At 39.9% G+C, this 18,701-nt stretch overlaps 2 protein-coding genes across 2 annotated transcripts in view; one reads left to right on the top strand and one right to left on the bottom strand.

Annotated features, from left to right (window-relative positions):
• The window catches only part of LOC111323577 (uncharacterized), a 27,015-nt gene extending 13,655 nt beyond the window's left edge, over positions 1-13,360 (bottom strand). The window contains exons 1-20 of the mRNA XM_022926963.2: positions 13,162-13,360; positions 12,371-12,471; positions 12,060-12,155; positions 10,755-10,784; positions 10,142-10,203; positions 9,632-9,745; positions 8,925-8,979; positions 8,586-8,648; positions 6,195-6,262; positions 5,865-5,905; positions 5,550-5,671; positions 4,890-5,056; positions 4,773-4,801; positions 4,208-4,362; positions 3,341-3,492; positions 3,063-3,103; positions 2,224-2,530; positions 1,969-2,134; positions 1,334-1,468; positions 389-447 (exon numbers count right to left, since the gene is read on the bottom strand). Of these exons, the coding sequence (XP_022782698.2) occupies positions 389-447; positions 1,334-1,468; positions 1,969-2,134; positions 2,224-2,530; positions 3,063-3,103; positions 3,341-3,492; positions 4,208-4,362; positions 4,773-4,801; positions 4,890-5,056; positions 5,550-5,671; positions 5,865-5,905; positions 6,195-6,262; positions 8,586-8,648; positions 8,925-8,979; positions 9,632-9,745; positions 10,142-10,203; positions 10,755-10,784; positions 12,060-12,155; positions 12,371-12,471; positions 13,162-13,225 (2,027 nt within the window). The 5' untranslated portion in view covers positions 13,226-13,360. The remainder of the gene's footprint in view (positions 1-388; positions 448-1,333; positions 1,469-1,968; positions 2,135-2,223; positions 2,531-3,062; positions 3,104-3,340; positions 3,493-4,207; positions 4,363-4,772; positions 4,802-4,889; positions 5,057-5,549; positions 5,672-5,864; positions 5,906-6,194; positions 6,263-8,585; positions 8,649-8,924; positions 8,980-9,631; positions 9,746-10,141; positions 10,204-10,754; positions 10,785-12,059; positions 12,156-12,370; positions 12,472-13,161) is intronic.
• Positions 13,361-18,015: 4,655 nt separating this feature from the next.
• LOC111337687 (uncharacterized) lies at positions 18,016-18,441 on the top strand. The gene has a single exon (XM_022944036.2). The coding sequence runs from the start codon at positions 18,016-18,018 to the stop codon at positions 18,439-18,441; it is 426 nt and encodes a 141-aa protein (XP_022799771.2).
• Positions 18,442-18,701: the final 260 nt, after the last annotated feature.

Raw genomic sequence — 18,701 nt, 5'->3', positions numbered from 1 at the left:
CCAATTTACCATTTCAACTTTGTTGATATATTCAAATTATTTCGTTACCCCCACCGACGCAGCGCCAAACAGTTTCTTTAGAAACTATCAGCCTTTATACAAATAAGTATGTCGGTTCAGCGTTCTCATAGATCCTCTTAAATCAAAACTTCCAGTTGGCGGATCTTTTAAACAGACTAACTCTTCAAAAAATCTTGATCTTGCCAAACTACTCAAAATTGTCCAACTATGGTAAGGTTACTGTATTTCAAAAATACAGAAGTTATTTCCTTCGAGTTAGCTTTCTTTAAGGTTACATCGTTTTTCGTCCTGTTAGAGCCATTTAGTTCGTTCTCTTTTTTTCTCTCCCGCCAAGTTTACAATGAAAACACAAGCCATTGATACTTACTCATCGAAAGGTATTGTTTCTGTTGACTTTCCAAGATTTTTCAACCGTTCAACTTGAGACTATATAATGACAGAGACAAAACCAGTAGGTGTCGAAAGGTTAAGTAATGTCATCTAAAGCTCAACAAATACAGTCGAAATTTACGCTTGGTACAAATTTTAAACACACATGTACTCTGTGTTCTTGTAACATTAAGTAGTCATTAAATCGTATAATTGAATAGAATTTCACATTCTGATTGGTTAACGATGCGAAACGTAAACGTAAACGATGCGAGGTATTTAGCGTGGAGTTGTGAGTTGAAAACGAGGCTAAGTGATATTGCTTCGCATCTCTTGTTTTGCGCTCAGGATAAAAACAAACAACATTATTGCTCTTTTCTCGCGATTCGGGAAAATCCATCACCTGACTCGTGAACTCCCCATTAAATTGCACTTGAAAACAGATATCGCGAAGCGATTCGTGTGATATCTGGTTTTCGCGTGCAATTTAACGCAGAATCTCCTCGTCAGATAATTAATTTTTCTATCGAACGATATCCCTAGGAAAATTCTTCGATCTTCTTTTTCAGCGCAGAATCTACAAGCCTTTTACTAAATCAAAGGTAAACGATGACGTAACTTATATAGGTTCTCGGTTGAGTACAATATGACTCCAATTATCTTCTCGTCTGCTCGAAAATAAACATGATTTTTCTTCCCGAAGTAAAATATGACCAAAAGAAAAAACTCATCAAGCTAACTCTTAACAACAAGAAAATAGACGAAGAACTGTTTTAATTTCTATTATTATTGTTACTATTGCTTTGTTTGCGTGCGTGTGTGGGAGAGGCTATTGGTACGTTGCTGGTTTGCAGCGAAATACTAACTCGTGATAAGACAAAGTGAAAAGAAAAACTGTACAACTACTTCAAAAATTACGGAACTAACTCTTAGTCATTCTTACCAAGTAACAAAACAAAGATATTTGTCCACACGGAGTGTTCAACGGCATACCACGGTCCGGTACTACAGAGGTCAAAGTCAACTGCTGTGGTTCGGCACTGCTGTCTGTGTGCGACCAACGACCCTGGAACTGCTCCTATAAACAGGTTAAATTAGAGTACACCTTCAGCGAGGACGTTTTTAACAGATAAATGTTGGACCATTGTTTATGGTCTGTTGCGTTTAGCCTAAGTCCTTCAGATTCGGATACGAAAAAAGTTTCTTTCGATCCAAAGTCGATAATTGTGTAAAATAAAATCAGCAGGACTCGACACTAACGGTAGCCAACTAGCCACAGACTAGTAGAAATTCAGTCTTTGCTGGTGGTTTTCGATTTCCACAAGCCAGTTTAGCTAGCAAACAAACTGAAATTGTTGTAACATCTAAGTTGTCACCAGCCACTTGGCTAGTAAGTTGAAAAGTTAGTGTCGAGCCCTGATAAGATCTTGATTTTACTCAGATCTTAAGTAATGCTGTACTTGGAGGAATACCCCCCCCCCCCCCAAAAAAAAAAAAAAAAAAAAAAAAAAAAAAACTGTAAAACAAAAGCACATATCGTCTAAATGAACAAAGATTTTCAACATTTTCTTCACTAACCAGGATCTTCAAATCTCCATAAGTAATAGTTGCCATGGCAATCATTGGACGATCCTTCCCAGGATGTACGGCAAATCGAAGAGGCTCGAGAGTGATGTCTTTGGCGGGTTCCCCAACAACACAACCATCATTGTTAGGGAGTTTAAACATCACTTCCTTAAACTCGCTGTGTTAATAAAAACAAAAACAGTTCGTAACGCCTACATACCGAGAACAGAAATTTAGAAGTACGTTAAGTCAGAATCATCCTAGTACCTTAGCTTTTTCTCCTTCTCTGCTGATGCGGGCCGTGAAGCAGGAGGAGACGAGGCCCGACTGTTCGCACCACGTGAAACGCTGGTTTTCCCGCTCTTTTTGCCACTGACGACGGTAGCACTAGTTTTCCCGCCCGTCTTTGCTTTGTCAGTCTTAGTTATTGGTGACACTTTCTTTGAATCTGCTTTCGTTGTAGGCGGCTGGGCTGCCGGTTCTGCAGGGATTTCTTGGGAAGTTTCTTCCTTCTCAAATATTTCGGTCTTGAGAAGCTGCCCGCTGAATGCAACACTACAGAATGAAGTCTCAGCTTTCCAAGAAAAAACAAGAAAATCCCAAAATGAAACGTAAAATCAGGTATAAAGGTATTTCGTTGTGGTAAATCTCAACACAGTGGGGTCGATATTTGGGCGGTGGCCGAGGGCACAGGGTTTTAAGACAACTGTACAGGCGTGACGCACACGATTAGCGTGCACACATGCAGACACATTCACATGGAAAAGCTCGTTTGCAAGCAGCATATTCGATATCGCGTGGACGTGTCACAGAGTTTTCACATAAGAGATGCACGTTGCTGTGTGCAAGTTAGTACTTCTACGTTTCCGTAGATGTTACATATATTTTTGCCAATTTTTTTTTTCCAAAAAGTAGTTGGGTAACCGCTTGCGAGCACACTAAGTATAGGCTAAACTGCATCTGTTGGAAAGAACATGTCATACATGTAGGTTAGCCGACAAAGACCCACTTCAAGTTGCCAGCGAACCAAAATTGTCACTTGAAATCACAACCTTAAAGACTAAGACCCGTACAACAAAGGCAAGTGAAAGAGATCTAAAGCTTACCTTTCTCACAATCTGGTCTGTATATTCTCAAATGTAAATAGCTAAAGGGACAGAAACGTGAGATATTACAGCTAAATGTTATAATGAATAATTATTATAAGATAAAGAATTATACGCAATTGAAAGTGAGATTTCAGAATTTGGAAATATCACTAGACGTTCCCCAAATAATCTGGGTTAGGTGACGTGTTTAGACGAATCAGGCACGAGCAAAAATAGTTAAAGTGGGAATGTAAAAGATAAAAATATACATGAAAATTGCCGAAAGATAAACTTACTTATCGAACTCAGGTTCATGCGTCCAACATCCTTTGTCCTCTGTAATCACTGGAGGAACTGGCACTGGGGCTTTTGTTTGATCTTCCAGGATATCTTCCTCTTCGTCTTCATCCTCCTCCTCGTCTGACTGGAAAAACCTTACATCGGCATGCTAAAAAACAATAGGTCATTTTCGATATATTAAAATTCTAACATGGCTCCGAGGCTAGGGAAGTGGGGCGGGGGGAGTTAAAATGAAAGAAATTAGGTATTCATCCCTCAACCTCGGTGTGATTTACTTTGTTTTATTCCTCCAAGCCACGGAGCCAAGTTTGAATTTTAATATATCGAAAATGGCCTTTCAAAACAGATCATTAGGTACTCCATTTAACGCACTCTTAAAACAGCTTAGGAGCTACTTGAAACAAGATAACTAGAAGTTAAAGGCGCTATACCAGGGTTCGTGCATTCCAAAACGCTGTTGGCTTAAAACGTTTCGTGTTCGTCCCTTGTCGATAGTGTTAAGCTCGTAAACCATCCTCTCTCATAGCCAATTTTCATCTTACTGTTTTGCCCTTTCTCTTACAAGGCCAATGTGATCACAATACGGAGTGTGAAAATTAAAATGGATGAAAGATTCGAGATGTTGTCACCAACCATCTTGAGACGGTGTGCCAGAGTCTGCAGCTATTTAACTTCACTGAAACATAACTAAACTTTTCATTTCCCACGCTACTCAGCGGTAAATTGCGCAGCAGAACATTGGAAACTTAAAATGGTCTAGCCTCACTTTCTATTTTAGCAAGCTACAATTAGTAGAGGGTGAAAGACTGCCATTTCTATAAAATAGCACAATATCAATGGATTGCAACCACGGCGGAGCAAACCTTAGATGGTCGGGCGTCTGCAAACATAGCTTTTGGTTTAGATTTTGAGGGCGTCTCAGTAAACTTCACCGCGGACTGCTTTACTTCGTCTTCCTCAGAATCCTCATTATCAGATGCTCCAAAGAACTTTATACGCGGCCGAGCCTTCTTGGACTCTGCAAAATAACGCTTAGAGTTTGTCTCCGAGTTTACTCATTACATGAAAAATGTACACCATCGGATTTTACGCGCAAATATCCCAGCATCGCCCAGAATGCGTATTGTTCTCTGGACATTTACTTTCGGTTAGAGAAAGTTTGTTAATCTGTCATATCGCGCGTTATCAGGCATAGACACTAAGAAAGAGCTTCAATCATTGACTCATTCGCCACTAACAGTGACAACTTGTAGCATCGAAGTTTTCTTCACAGTATCACAGCAAAGTCAAATATTTAGGTCACGAGGATAACGAAAATGATCACAAAAGCAATCAGCTCTTGATTGTTACGCAAATTCTTCTTATCCTTACAACAGCAACTCGATACTCGATTAAATATTGTTCCACAATAATTAATACAAAACTAACCAATCTTGGTTTGCACTGATGCTGGTTTCCTGAAACAGGAAGAAGAAAATAAATATCCTGATGTAAAGTTTGTGTCATTTTCCTATTAATGTGGACGTAAAGGTTTTGTTCACTTACGGATCAGCAGCAGATGTGTCAGGAGTAATGGTGATTCTTGTAACACTTGAGCGGTTAGCTCGTCTTTCAGGGCTCGAACTGGTAGGTGAAATGGTTTTCAGTTCCGGATCGCTGAGATTCTCGTCGTCTGAAATGACATCATTGTCTTTGCCAGAAACTGAAGGAGGCTACAAAAAGAAACGAGAGTTGATTAGTAAATCTCAGTCCGGCTGAAAAACATTTTCGTGTTCTCTAGTTCACAAAATGTTTGAGTGACAACAGAATAACAGCCTCTAACCTGAATATTTTTCTTTTCTCTCATCACATGCTTTAGTTCTACTTTACTTCGCTCTGTGATAGGTTAAGAAAACTCCCGCCACTTCTCAATCAATCAAATGTGAAACTAAAACCAATCACAATTTGGTCGCCCGCATTTTCCCGCGCTTTAGGCAGTTTGGTTGATTTTACTTTGCTTTCTTATTGGCTCTTCAAGGCATTTTCCTCTCTTCTAATTGGACATTCTGATTACTTTGTTTTGGTTTTTACGACGCTCTGTCGAAATGCGCTCGATGAGGACAGGATACATCTCAATCAATCTTCATAGATAATTTAATCTCAAGGTGTTTTTTTGCTTCTAAACTGGCGTTAAAGCGTTAGCTTCTAAGCATATATAGCACTCACCATTTTATCACTGCTTGTTCCTTCCAAAGACTCTCTCATGATTCTTTTAGCAGCAGTGTCTTTGTTCATCCCTCTCCGTCTTAAGAATTCCAACTCACGCTCGTTCTTCTTTTTTTCGCGTTCTGTTTAAACAAATAAATACATGAGTGCTGTCAGGTATCTTTCATACTTTAATATGTCAGGGTAGCTTATTCAGGAACTTACGCAAGTGTTACCAATTGTAACTACACTAGAACCCTGCATACTGATGCTAGGGTTTAGAGCGTTAAGCCCCCAAAGTTACAATGCGTAATCGTTTTGCAAAGAGCATCTTACCAGCTTCTTCATCTGTGCTTATACCAGCTGCATAAACTTCCCTGCATAAAGCAAACAGACATCAATTAACCGTAATTAAGATCAAAAGCTATATCCCTGTTATCAGCTGTCTCTTTGCCAGTTGTTTTTTTTTTTTTTTACCCACTATTTGGATTACTTTGGATCTCAGTACAATGGAAAGACTATCTGGCAAATGGGTACCTACTAAAAAAATGAAACTCCAAGTGGAGATTTTGGTGCACTTATATGTGCATGGTGCTTCAAGAATCACTCACAACTAAGCATGCAACACCCTCTCTCCTCGTCACCAAGTATACAAATCCACCATACCCTGTTTTCACTTTTTCTTTGAAAGACTCAATGAGAAACTTCCAACGATACCCGTGCGCTTTTGAGGTCTGAATAAAAGGAAAATATAATGCAAACACAACTTCAGAAGATATGTGCTTCTGTATATTTACTAGCGAGCTAATGTAGATTTTAATCAAAGGTCATGTCAGAGGGCTGTGTTTCATACTAAAATAAAGTGCACATGCACATTTTTTGGTAGCATCTTGATTTACTATAATTGGGAAAAGTGCAAACACAGATAAACCTCGTAACATCGTTTAAACATATACATTGTAAATTACGCATGGATAATTGTTTGAGAGTTGAGTAGCATTTTTGTGAGCCCCATAGGTGCAACGAAAAATGCCAGCAATGGGTTTGGTTGGCTCACTTGGTTAGAGCGCCGGGTTGTGTTGTGCGGGAGATCGAGGGTTCGAGCCCCGGCCGGACCAATGCTCATGGTCTTAAAATAACTGAGGAGAATTTGCTACCTTTCTATAGACCACTTTCATAAATGGCTGCCAGATTAATATTCTTTTGTTTAAATTTAAATTAGCCTTTCTGGCCTTGTTCTCCAGCACAAAATTCACAAGAATACATTATCTCAAGCGAGGCCAGAAAGGCTAATTTAAATTTAAACAAAAGAATATTAATCCGGCAGCCATTTATGAAAGTGGTCAATAATATCAAGAAATGGATAGATATTCTAGTCTTCTTGGATAAGGGCGAATAAACCGTAGGCCCCGTCTCCTGCAGGGTTAGGGGTAGGAGACGTTAATTTCCCACACACAAGATTACTGTGTGGTGAATGTCCTCCCCTGGGGTGGGATGGGTGGGTTTCACAGGGCCCCATTTAAACAAGCTAGTCGCTGAACTGGGCTACCCTGTATAAATATTCGTAAATACATACATACATAGGTTAATTGACCACTCCCCATAGGGGCTTTTCAGGGCCAATTCCCACCCATCCCACCCAGGGGAGGACATCCACCACGCAGTAATCTCGTGCGTGGGAAATTAACGTCTCCTACCCCTAACCCTGCAGGAGACGGGGCCTACAGTTTATTCGTCCTTATCCGAGAAGACTAGAATATCTATCCATTTCTTGATTTTAGAAAGGTAGCAAATTCTCCTCACTTATTTTAAGACCATGAGCATTGATCCAGCCGGGGCTCAAACCCTCGACCTTCTGCACAACACAGTCAGGCACTCTAACCAATTGAGCTAACTGGGAGGCGGTTAAACACGAAGGCGCACTATATAAGGAAGTCTTCCCTGGGAAGACCTAGGCTCATTTGTCACTCACCGTTGATGTGTGTGGGTCAAATTTAAAGTGCACCTACACCCAAAAAATTTTTTTCGCTTAACGAAGTAAGCTTATTTTTTTGAGTATTTCTGCGCAAAAATTTTTTATTTGCTCAAATCTTCAATTTTCTATGCCCAGTCAAAATACGGAAAATCGGCCGCCATCTTGCCCCACGACCGAGTTTAAAGAAGAATGGCTCTAGCGGGTAATGTGACGTCAAATCGAGAACACGAAACTCTGCATCTCACACATTTTCACTTGTTTGGGAAGATTGTCGTCGATATCGTCCGAAATATGCCGACTAGGTGTGTTGTATGAAGATTGTATGGAGCGCGATACCCTCTTGCAAATTTCGCACGTTGCTACATCCTTCTACAACACACTTAGTCGGCATATTTTCGGACAATTATCGACTACAACCTTCCCAAACAAGTGAAAATGTGTGTAAAGCAGACTTTCGTGTTCTCGATTTGACGTCACATTACCCACTAGAGCCATTCCTCTTTAAACTCGGTCGTGGGGCAAGATGGCGGCCGATTTTCCGTATTTTGACTGGGCATAGAAAATTGAAGATTTGAGCAAATAAAAAAATTTTTGCGCAGAAATACTCAAAAAAATAAGCTTACTTTGTTAAGCGAAAAAAATTTTTTGGGTGTAGATGCAGTTTAAATGCTGGTAGATGAACAAAAAGAGCTAACGAGATATCTATTGTTTACTTCCACCAGCATGGTGGCATGAGGTAACATGCGAACCACCTACTTCGATCTCAAATTTACCACCACAAATAAAGACAGTTGCCATTGGAGAAAGGAAATACGAATCTCAAAACTTCTTGTATTGTGATGAAGACATAAAACAGTTTTGAGGAACGCGCCCGCTGTTCACTGCTTTGGAGTAGCTGTAGCTCAAGCTGACTTGACTCTAAGAGTTTGACATCACACGACGATTGGTTGACAAATGGTCCAGAGGGACCTAAGGCTCCTTTTAAAGTGCGCCTTCATGTTTAAATACAATTACAATACATACATTAGGTGTTGAACAGTCTTTTGGAAACTGCTCTGACAAGCACTGGTTAAAGTACTCACCATCATCTTAGAGAAGAGTTTCTCCCAGTTAAGTACTTTCCTTTCTTGGGCTAGCCTTTCACTCTACATCCACAAGAAGGATTCAAATAGAAAGTAATTATTAAGACAATAATAAAAATTAAAATTAAGTGTACCAGAATTGCAACTATTCAATTATTCTGAATATAAATTTTGGAATTCTAGGGGAAGAATTTTAAGATTCATACAACTTTTCAAGTTGCAGTTAAATTCAAATCCAAAACAGTTTTCTAGAGCAGAGCTTAAAATTTTCTTATTAAAGCACCTACGCTGTATTTGACAAATCACTATCATAATGGCTACAGAAAGCTTTATACTTACCTGAATTCCAACCAGCACCAGCTTTTGTAGAGCCACATTTAACTGCCTTTGCTTGCTGTAAATCAAGAAAAAACATAACCAGTCAGAGTGAAGTCCCAGTCTTAACCCTTTAAAAATTCCTAGTTTAATGCACCCTTCCCTTGATGACCTAATAAATATTTCCTAAAACTGCATGATATCAGCTTAAGAGTCATGACCTGCAATGCCAACCTGACTGACAAGGTAAGATTACCAACCAAGTATTGCACATTTTGTATTTTAAATTATTGCAGCTGATGTTTCCCTTTCTGTCTCTAAAGCACTCCCCAAAAGATATTTTTCACTTTAATGTCACACTTCAACTCTTAAAATCTTTGGGCTTTCTCCCTGATATGATTAGAAATGACTCTCCCCACATTTCTTATCAAAATTTTATTGAAACACAAATCATAACATTTCAATTTCAAGACTAACATTCATTTTCCACTTCACATGGAGGCAGCTCTTCATAGTTCTCAGCTACAGTCTCATGCAGTGAATTGATCAGGTCACATAACACCATATGCGACATATTTTTTTTGTGTCATACCCACACCAATTGACTGTGAACAAGTCTCACAGCCTGAGATTTTTTTATTCTATCATACATAGCATGAGGTTTAGAGACAGCTTTACACAATTCAACTGCTTAATAAATGATCACATTTAGTTATGATCAAAGTACTAACTTTTCATAATCCTCATGCAACTTCTTTAATGCAGCACTCTTAGTTTCCCAAGGTGTGGAGAACAACTTGACCATTCTCACCAACTCAGTGATTGGTACACTAAGATCAGATGAGCTAATGAAAAGAATTTGAGCATCAGCCATAATTCCTCTCTTTCCTATGATGAAAGTCTTAAAAAAAACCTTTGGGTCCTCTCTTCCCTTAATTCAGTGAAAGTCTTAAAAAGAAAATATCAACTATGCTTTTAACCTCTCCATGTACAATGTACATTCTAACGTCAGCAATTTCATATTATCTATACTGTTGGTTACACATTTCCTACAAGGAGAATCTAGTTGAAAATCAAGAGTGTTTTAAATTTTTGATCATTTCTTTTATTCTTGTGAGCTTAATGGTTGATTCATCGTGATACCTTTCTGAGAATTTAAAACCTGTTTGTATCAGTTAAATCTGCTTACAAGCTTAAAATACCAGACTGAGTATGTTACTGTAAAAGTTACAGTACTATACCTTCTGAACAATTTCCCAGTGACCAGTGCCACCTTCAAGAGCAAACTGGGTGGCAATGCATGCTGAAAATCATAAAAAAAAAATCCTTAAGAACTCTTAAGAGGAATCCACACTAGGTTAGTACCACTTGTAAACATATGGCCTAAAGGATTTTTAGTCATTTAATCAACAGATAGATTCCATGTTGCCTTGCATCTGTTCAGATCTGTTCAGTGGTAGATCAGAAATTTTTAGTGTTAAATTCATCTATCCATCTGTTCTCCATTAGATCATAGTAACCAATAAAAATGAGTATAAAAAAAACTTTTACCAAAGCAGAGGTGGCTAATATGGTATATCCACTGCTAGTCACTCAGAGGTGAATAATTGTTTTTAATTAGTATAATTTTCTGTACCAGTGAAATAATAGGGCACAAAAAGATAATTTTAACTAATTTACTCCTGCAATGATTCCAGTGCAAGATGCTCAGAGGTCAACAGTAAAGGATGTTCTGAGTTTAAGCAGCCAATCATAATGCGTGCCTTCAATCCTATCCACTGTTTTGGTAATTATCCTAATTTAGTTATTACATGGTGTCTGATGGAATTATTGTCAAGTCTTCATCCTCATTACCTTTAACAGCTCATCTTTTATTGCTAGTAACTGATAAAGAGAAACAATCAAAGAGCATTGTTAGAAGGTGACCAAAGCATCTATAATTCTTTAACCCATTAATGCATGGCCGCAGCTTTTGTGAAAAGCTGTGTTCTGAAGCTAGTCGAGCAGATTTCGGGTCACTGTTGGGGTTTTAAAAGCTCAAACTTACCAAAAACCCATTGACAGCTTGTACACTCGACAGCCTTTCGATCCAAATGCAAAATGGCGGCCTGAAAATCTCAGGCACGCGCAGAAAGCAAAATTTCGAGATAGTTTTTGAGTTGAAAAGTGAGGCCCCACTTACGACTTTTACTTTTCTCCCTTTCTCCTGCCCTTTTTTTCCCCTCTCCTTGCCTGAAGTTTCTCCTCACTTGCTTGAAATTTAGTAGGCTTCATTTTGGTGTAGAGATTTTTTAGGAAACTACTCATTATTTTCAAACCACAGCCTCAGAAAGGTAGGTGGGTAATGGAACAAGATTTTCGTGCAGATTTTCAGGTCAAAGTTACATGGTATTTTGGCTATTTCTCCAATCTCCTTCACTCAATTGTGCTCATTCTGGTATTGTTTGTAAGATATTTTCAACCGGTTCAAGTACATGCTCAAAGTTGTGCTCCAGGGTTAAAAGTGATGACGTCACAAGGCATAGAAAGGGTGTGAGTCCACATGGGTGCATACGGGCGCACTGGACGTCAATAGGTTAATAAAGGGGGTAAGTTTCCAAAGGAACTGTGGTGCCGCATCAGTGGGTGGTAATTTGGTTTAATCGGCCAAGTTGATAGTGTAACTTCGCCACTGTAAAGAGTCTCAAAGCTCACAAAAGGCTAACGCTTAAAAGCTCAGCTTTGAAACTCCTTGCAATGGCCAGTTTATTACATTTATTTAACAATTCAATCGATAAAACCAAAATTACCTCATTGTTTAATTAATTGTTCATACACAGATCATTGTTGAATATTACAGGTATCAATTTACATAATATATCGATTACACTGACTAAACTAAAGCTTAAAAAGTTCAACTTTTTCAAAGTTGCCACTTGGCAATCCAAAAACACAAAATGGATGATAGCATTAAAATTTTAGATAAATGAAGTAAACAAAAGTTGGAAAAGGACATTTTGTGCAATATCATAAATGCGTATCTTCTGGGCAAATATTAACTTAACACCATAAATGATCAGTGATAAAAGCAGCACAGCTTAATTGCTGCACATTACTGCCACACCACTATTTTTAAACCACATGTATCAATTTTTACCAAATTTTATTGAGACCACTGACCTCTGAAAGGGAAGTCTGGAATAATGCCAGGCAGTTTTGCACCCCCTCACAAAGTGCTTTGAATTTCTGTTGTTCTTCATGTGGTGTTGATGTTCGCTATAAATTAGATGATTAAGTGTAAAAATATCCGGTGAAAATGTACAGGAATTGTATGGCAGACCGTCAGTGGTCAAAATTTGCTGCAGACTCACTCGGCTGTGCCTTGCAAGTCCACAACATTTTGACCATTGTGCTGATAAATAAACCACTGTCGCTTTGATAACTTGACATTTAAATTCACTTCGGATCACACAAAGTTTCAAAATCCTCACCTCACTTTCAACAGTATCTAAATTAGAATCTGCTCTTTGAATTGAAGATTCTGCAAATTCAGGAACTGGTTCCAGAGATGAGCTTGACTTCTTCAATATACCTATGTCAAAAAAATTGGTTCAAAGCGATTAACCGTCCTTAAAATAAGATCAATTGTGTATCTAGATCAAAATCTATCTATCTATATATAAAGATTAACCTCAGGTTTTCGTTTTCAATGAGGGAGCAATTTACATGAATTTTTAACGCCACTTGAATGAACCACTTCAATAATTGCATGCTCTTCCAATTTTGAAAGAAAGGTTCAAACGAATAAAGTCTTGACTCTTATGATGACTTCCGCGCAAGTTATGGAAAAGTTAGTCACTGCCACCAATTTAAAACCTGCTTTTATATACAGAATAATTCTCACTTTGAAGATCCCTCTACTCTATCGAAAAAGATCAGTGCTTTTGTTTTATTCATTACAGTGGATTTGTATATAATTTAAAGCTAAAATGAAAAAAAAGACGCCATTCTCGTTTTACAAGTAAACAATAATATCCGAAAACTAAAATTTTTGAATAACGCACTGTTTCCTTATCTGCCGTTGATTCACTAATTGTTTGAAGTTTGATGCGGTTGCTAGAAAAAAGCAGGGTGCGTTAAAGAGAAACGTTAAGCCCAATAAGAAGTCCCACACACAACATATTAGAAGCGTCGGGAACATAATAAAAATAATAAAACATTTATCAGAGGGATAATACGAACACAGCCTCCGCCATAAAATAGTAATGAAGCATGCTCCCACCTGTTCGTTTGGGGAGAGTTTCTTGTTTCGCTGCAGCTGCTGGAGGTTTAGATTTTTCCACCATGTCGAGGAAATGAGCTTCAACGAAAACGATTTCTGTCCGGAGTTCCTGTTACGTACTAAGGTGATTAACACTTCTTATCAAAACAACCAAAAAATGCAAGAACTCTCCGCCATTAGTCAATTGTGAGGTAGCTGTTGTCATGGTAGCAGATCTTGTTTATTCAAAAATCGCAGCCGCTGACAAAGATGTAGGTCTGCAAAGCATACAAATTCTTTCTGGGCGGTCTTTAGTGGATTCATGCACCTCTGTGCCTATTAATTAATGAGTAAATTCCATCATTACTCCATTTTATCATATTAGGCGTGGGAAAAAATATGTCACGGCATTACACTACAGAACAGGACAAACATACTGATGACAATTGTGGTACCATTAACTGAGTTGATAAAGTAAATTGACCACCGTAAAGAGTTTCAAAGCTGACGTTTTGTGATTCCAAGATGGCTCCCAAACCCTGAAAATTGCACAGAAAACGGAAAGAAGCGACACGAACAGTATATGTTCTCACTGACGAGTGGTTTGGTCTCTCACTTCACCTCTCTTGACTTCGCTTGAGCTCTGTGATATGATATGGACTCGTGTTTTCGTTCGAGTTTATCACTCTAAAGACATCCAGAGGAAAAGAAAGGATGAAACAGAGGAAGAGCCTCAATTGTTACAGTTGTGTGGCATAGACTTTCTCAAAAAAATATATTAAACCTTTCCTTCGTGGATTTCCCGAATCTGTTCGATAATCGTTATATTTCATTACAGAAGACTTTGCGTGTCAGGGTAAGATAACGAAATGATTCCTTGTGTATGTGGAGAATACAACAAGATGTATGGCTGAACATGTTCAAAACGGATTTACATAGGCATATGATCCTCTTTTCTAGCTAAGGAAAAAAATTAAAAAAAAAAGTATAACAGTAAAAAAAACAGTGATTTTCACGGAGATCACGCTTTGATCCGGCCAACGGCAAGACATTTTTCTCCCCTTGCTAATTTACAGTTGATAACAGCTGGAGCTATTGAGAAACCGAAACGTTATGTAAGAGGCCATTACTGAGATTCAGAAAGCCTCTAGTTTAGAATTAGGCCAATTGCGAAACTGTTGATAAGATCGATTTCTTTTTCCTGCTATGTGCGCGAACCCGGTACAGTTACAAACCTCCTCAAACGATCTGAACTGGCACTCATTAGAACTGAGACGCAAAATTACGAGACTTACTATCATGTACAAGATGGCGAAGGAAAAAATTGCGGTCAATATCCCGGAGTACATAGCGCGCTCCACACTTGTTACACGCTCCTACCATAGCAGTAAATTCATTAATATTGGCAGTAACAGTAATACATATAAGTATAACTTATAAAAGTATGGAACACACTACCTTCTTTTTTATTAGACCAGCCATCTATGGAAGATTTTAAATCTACTATAACGAATTATCTTAGTTCTCTCCACTGATTTTGTATATTTATTATCATTATTATTTTTATTCATGTATTTACTTATATCTTCTTGTAACGTTATAGCGCCGCTTTTTTCTTGTAGTTTTTGTTTTTGATATGCAAATTCCCGGTGATGGGAAACCTTTGTGAATTATAGTATATAAATAAATAAATAAACAAATAAACAAAACCCACTCGCACAAGAAAATCCTCGCATTTGGCTTCCTTTTGAAAGTAAGGTCGATCCTTAGAGTCCACGGAAATGGCCCCTCCTTCTTTAACTAATTCTCATTTCAACATAAATAACATTTTAATAAAAATATATTTACGATTACAAATAACAACATCGCGACAAAAAAATATAAAATATGTATAGAAATACTGCGCAAAAAATTAACGGATATACGTTGCGGTTTGAGTGATTTGAAAAAATTAAGCTCAGGTTTTTCGTGTTCATATTTGTCTGTTCTGAACCATCCTTGCCAACTCTTACATATTCCTATATTAGTAGTTCCCTCTATGTAAAGGAGATTTTAGACGTCGCAGAAAGCAACTTGAAATAATGAGATAAACGGCTATACACGCTGACTCCACAATAAAGTCAGTAATAAAAGTCTTTAGGCACTCCAGTTACTAGGGCATCATTAGGCGCGGTATGGGATATCTTTACCATTTACAGGATATCCATCTTCGTCGCGGCTGGGATGAGTTTGGGACGGGTGAGGCTTTGTGTCATTCGTTTCCCCCCTAGAGAAAGAATTTGGGGACGGTCCAGTATTCTTCGTCCTCATTCTGTGCTCCAAACCATTACCATTCGTTTCAACCTCCCAACGCGTGTTTTCGTGAGTCGGATGAACAGGCTGCATTATGCTGACGGTTCACGTAGTTGTCTCTTGGGAATCTCTCTCTTGTCCTGACAGCTTGAAACGGGCTCAACTTAATGTCTGCTCGTCCGACGATCTCCTTTTCTTCTTTCTTTGAACAGTGAATACACCAGCCTGTAAAACTGCTTTAAATATTGAACTCCTAACTAAAATGGTAGCGGTGATCTCTGTCATGAGATTACTACAATTCCAAATAGGGAATTTTCCGTATCAGCTCCTGAATTTCATTTTCTGTGCCTCCACTTTCGAATAGCTTGTGATGCATTGTTTATTGTTGAAATCTGTGAGTTATTCAGATACCATTTTCACTCTTATTGATACCGTTATAGCGATGTTTTTCTCTCCATAAGGATGCTACCTTTTATGTCTATAAAAATTCGACGTATCAGCTCGTATCAGTAACCCTGAAAAGCCCATTTTGGTTTTGAGTGTGTTTTGAAGCATAGCAACGTCTAATGGGTCTTTAGGATAAATATGTGTTGTAAATTCATCATTCACCGTCTTGCAATACAGCGTGATGGGCTGCCTTCGTATTAAGGCAAAAAACTTTTTTTTACAATGTTAGAATTCATATTTTTCGTTGCTCAAAAGCTGTAATTATTTTTGGTCCAGTCACATCTTCGGTAAGAACGTTTCAGATTCTCTGACACGCTGTAACCAATGAATAGGTTGCACATGTGCGTCAAGAAATGACTTCCTATGTGTCATATGTCGCTATTCTCAGCTTGTATTTTGTTTTCTGGTAGTGAGTGACTCTAAAAATCTACGATTTTCTCTTTCTAAAATAACTAGGTGAGTGCGTGATAGCTCACAATTGTTATTTAGCATAATGACTTTTCCGCATTTGGCAGCGGAACTGAATCGCGGAGAGAATTTTCCTCAAGCTCGGGAGAGTTGATGAATCTTTCATTTCCCGGTTTCGTAACACTAGCACGGCGCAAAATCTAGACAGAAAACAAATTTTTGATGACACAAGTAAGCTGATCGCCACTCTATAAACTTTGGGTCGCAAAAAATGCTGTAAACAAGAAAATAAATCGCACAACACCAAGTTGAACACCATCAAGTTTCTGTTAGGGCGAGATTGGGGGAAAACTAGCTGTAGAGGGTGCCAAGCCTAGCGAAAGGCACAAAGGACTCTACACTCGTCCTTTTCAGTCTTGTTCAGAATATCAGTTCTCTGATATCCTTCTACTTATGGCGGTTTCACTTTTCTCACTTCTCTTGTCTTCGACAACTTTGACTGTTGTGGTCAATCGAACCACAGACAGCCCAAGCTCTCTTTAAGAACCACACAAGGAACATAATTTGCATATCGATTTATAAGGAGTATTCTCTTTAATAATAATAATAATTTAATATTTATACTGCGCAAATTAACATGTCGATATGATCAAATGCGCATCACAACACTGTTCGGGGGACTTTGACCAGACTGCATCAGCAGTTTACAAACAATCGAAGGAAACTTATTTGAAGATGCCCCCTCCCCCCAATTCCCAGTAAACAGGTCAGACCACATCACAGTAATCTCGTGAGTGGGTTCTTTAACGTCCCCTGCCTAACCAAATTATCTAATTAATAGATATTATATTAATAGATGGTTTCGAAGGCTGTCACAGCCGGGAAGTGGGCTGTGGGGGTGGGCTCCCACAGCCTCTCGAAGTGCTTCCCACGGCGTGCGTCTCAAATAGCCTCTGACAGTCATAGTCCAACTCCTGGCCTCCACGCGGCGAAACTGGCACTACTGACAGGAGAAGGGGCGAAGGCGAGTCACTGGCGCCTCATAACCAGTTGCTCAGGGTAGATGGGGCTCTTTAGCCGCGGTGAAGGCAACCCATCTAGGGGAGAGAAAACCCTGATTTCAAACCTCCGCTGCATTGAGGCTATACCTGATAGCAGGAAAGGCTTCAGGAGTAAACCTTGAGGTTAAATCCGGAGTGGAGCCCCTAAGGCGAAAGGCAGATGCACAGCACTACCTTCCGGCAGCTCCTGCAGTGAAACTGGCCCCAGATTGTAAAGGTTCATCCTTTCCCTTGGACTCAGCCAGCGGAACCGAGAGGGGGACACTGAGGTGTGGGCAACCCAGCGTCTCCATATTAACCTGCCCAGGCCTTCAGCGCAAACTAGAGAGGTCACTCCAGCGGTTTTGCAAGATTCCGGCGCGACACGGGATGAGGCAGTTCACCGGTTTTAAGCTTCTGACCGATTGGCGTAGGTTGGAGCGCCAGGGGCCTCATCCGACGGTGGGAGAAGCCCTCGTAGCTTCATTGGGTAGCTACCGCCCGCCTCAAGCTGGGCAGCCCCCAGCCAATAAGGTGCGGCCCCGCCATGGCTCGCCTGCTCTACTGGGTGCGTAGGGCTTAGGGGACCTCCCCGACAAGCGAGTCACAACTTTGCACCAGGCAGTCACAAAAAGAAAACATTAACAAGACTCCAGCTCTTCGTATCGCAAGCTGGAATGTTCGCACTATGTGCCCTGGTATCTCTGCTGATTTTCAACAGATAGACGACTCCCGCAAGACCGCCATCATCAACAAGGAACTGACACGGCTTAACATCGACGTTGCCTGTCTCCAGGAGACTCGGCTGGCCGACAGTGGCTCTCTTAGAGAATCAGACTACACCTTATTTTGGCAAGGCTTGTCCCTGGACGAGCCGAGGCAGCATGGAGTAGGTTTTGCTGTGAGGAACTCGCTGCTCGCCACCACAGAAACGCCGACTGAAGGCGGCGAAAGAATCCTAGTCCTCCGCATGAAGACAACTACAGGGTTTGTCAACTTCCTGTCTGTTTACGCCCCGACCCTCACATCCAGCACAGAGGCCAAAGATCAGTTTTACGAAGCCCTGGAGGAAACAGTGTCCCAAATACCCGCTCCGAAAGCGTATACCCGCTAGGCGACTTCAACGCACGCGTTGGATCCGACTGGCAAGCATGGCCCGCCTGTCTCGGCCATTTCGGTGTTAGCAAGTTAAACGAGAATGGGCAGAGACTGTTGGAACTCTACTGCCACCATGGCCTCTGCATCACCAACAGCTACTTCAAATGTAAGGAGCTGCACAAAGTGTCTTGGAGACATCTCCGGTCCCGCCACTGGCACCAGCTTGACCTTGTCATTACCAGGAGAGGAGACCTCTGCAGCATCCTCCACACTCGA

Source organism: Stylophora pistillata, chromosome 12 (assembly GCF_964205215.1).
Source record: "Stylophora pistillata chromosome 12, jaStyPist1.2, whole genome shotgun sequence".
In the NCBI taxonomy this organism is placed as follows: Eukaryota; Metazoa; Cnidaria; class Anthozoa; order Scleractinia; family Pocilloporidae; genus Stylophora; species Stylophora pistillata.
This window is presented reverse-complemented; position numbering and strand designations above follow the sequence as displayed.

Bases quoted from the DNA above. Each gene is read 5' to 3' on its own strand.
- LOC111337687 (XM_022944036.2), top strand. From the start codon at position 18,016: ATGTGCCCTGGTATCTCTGCTGATTTTCAACAGATAGACGACTCCCGC.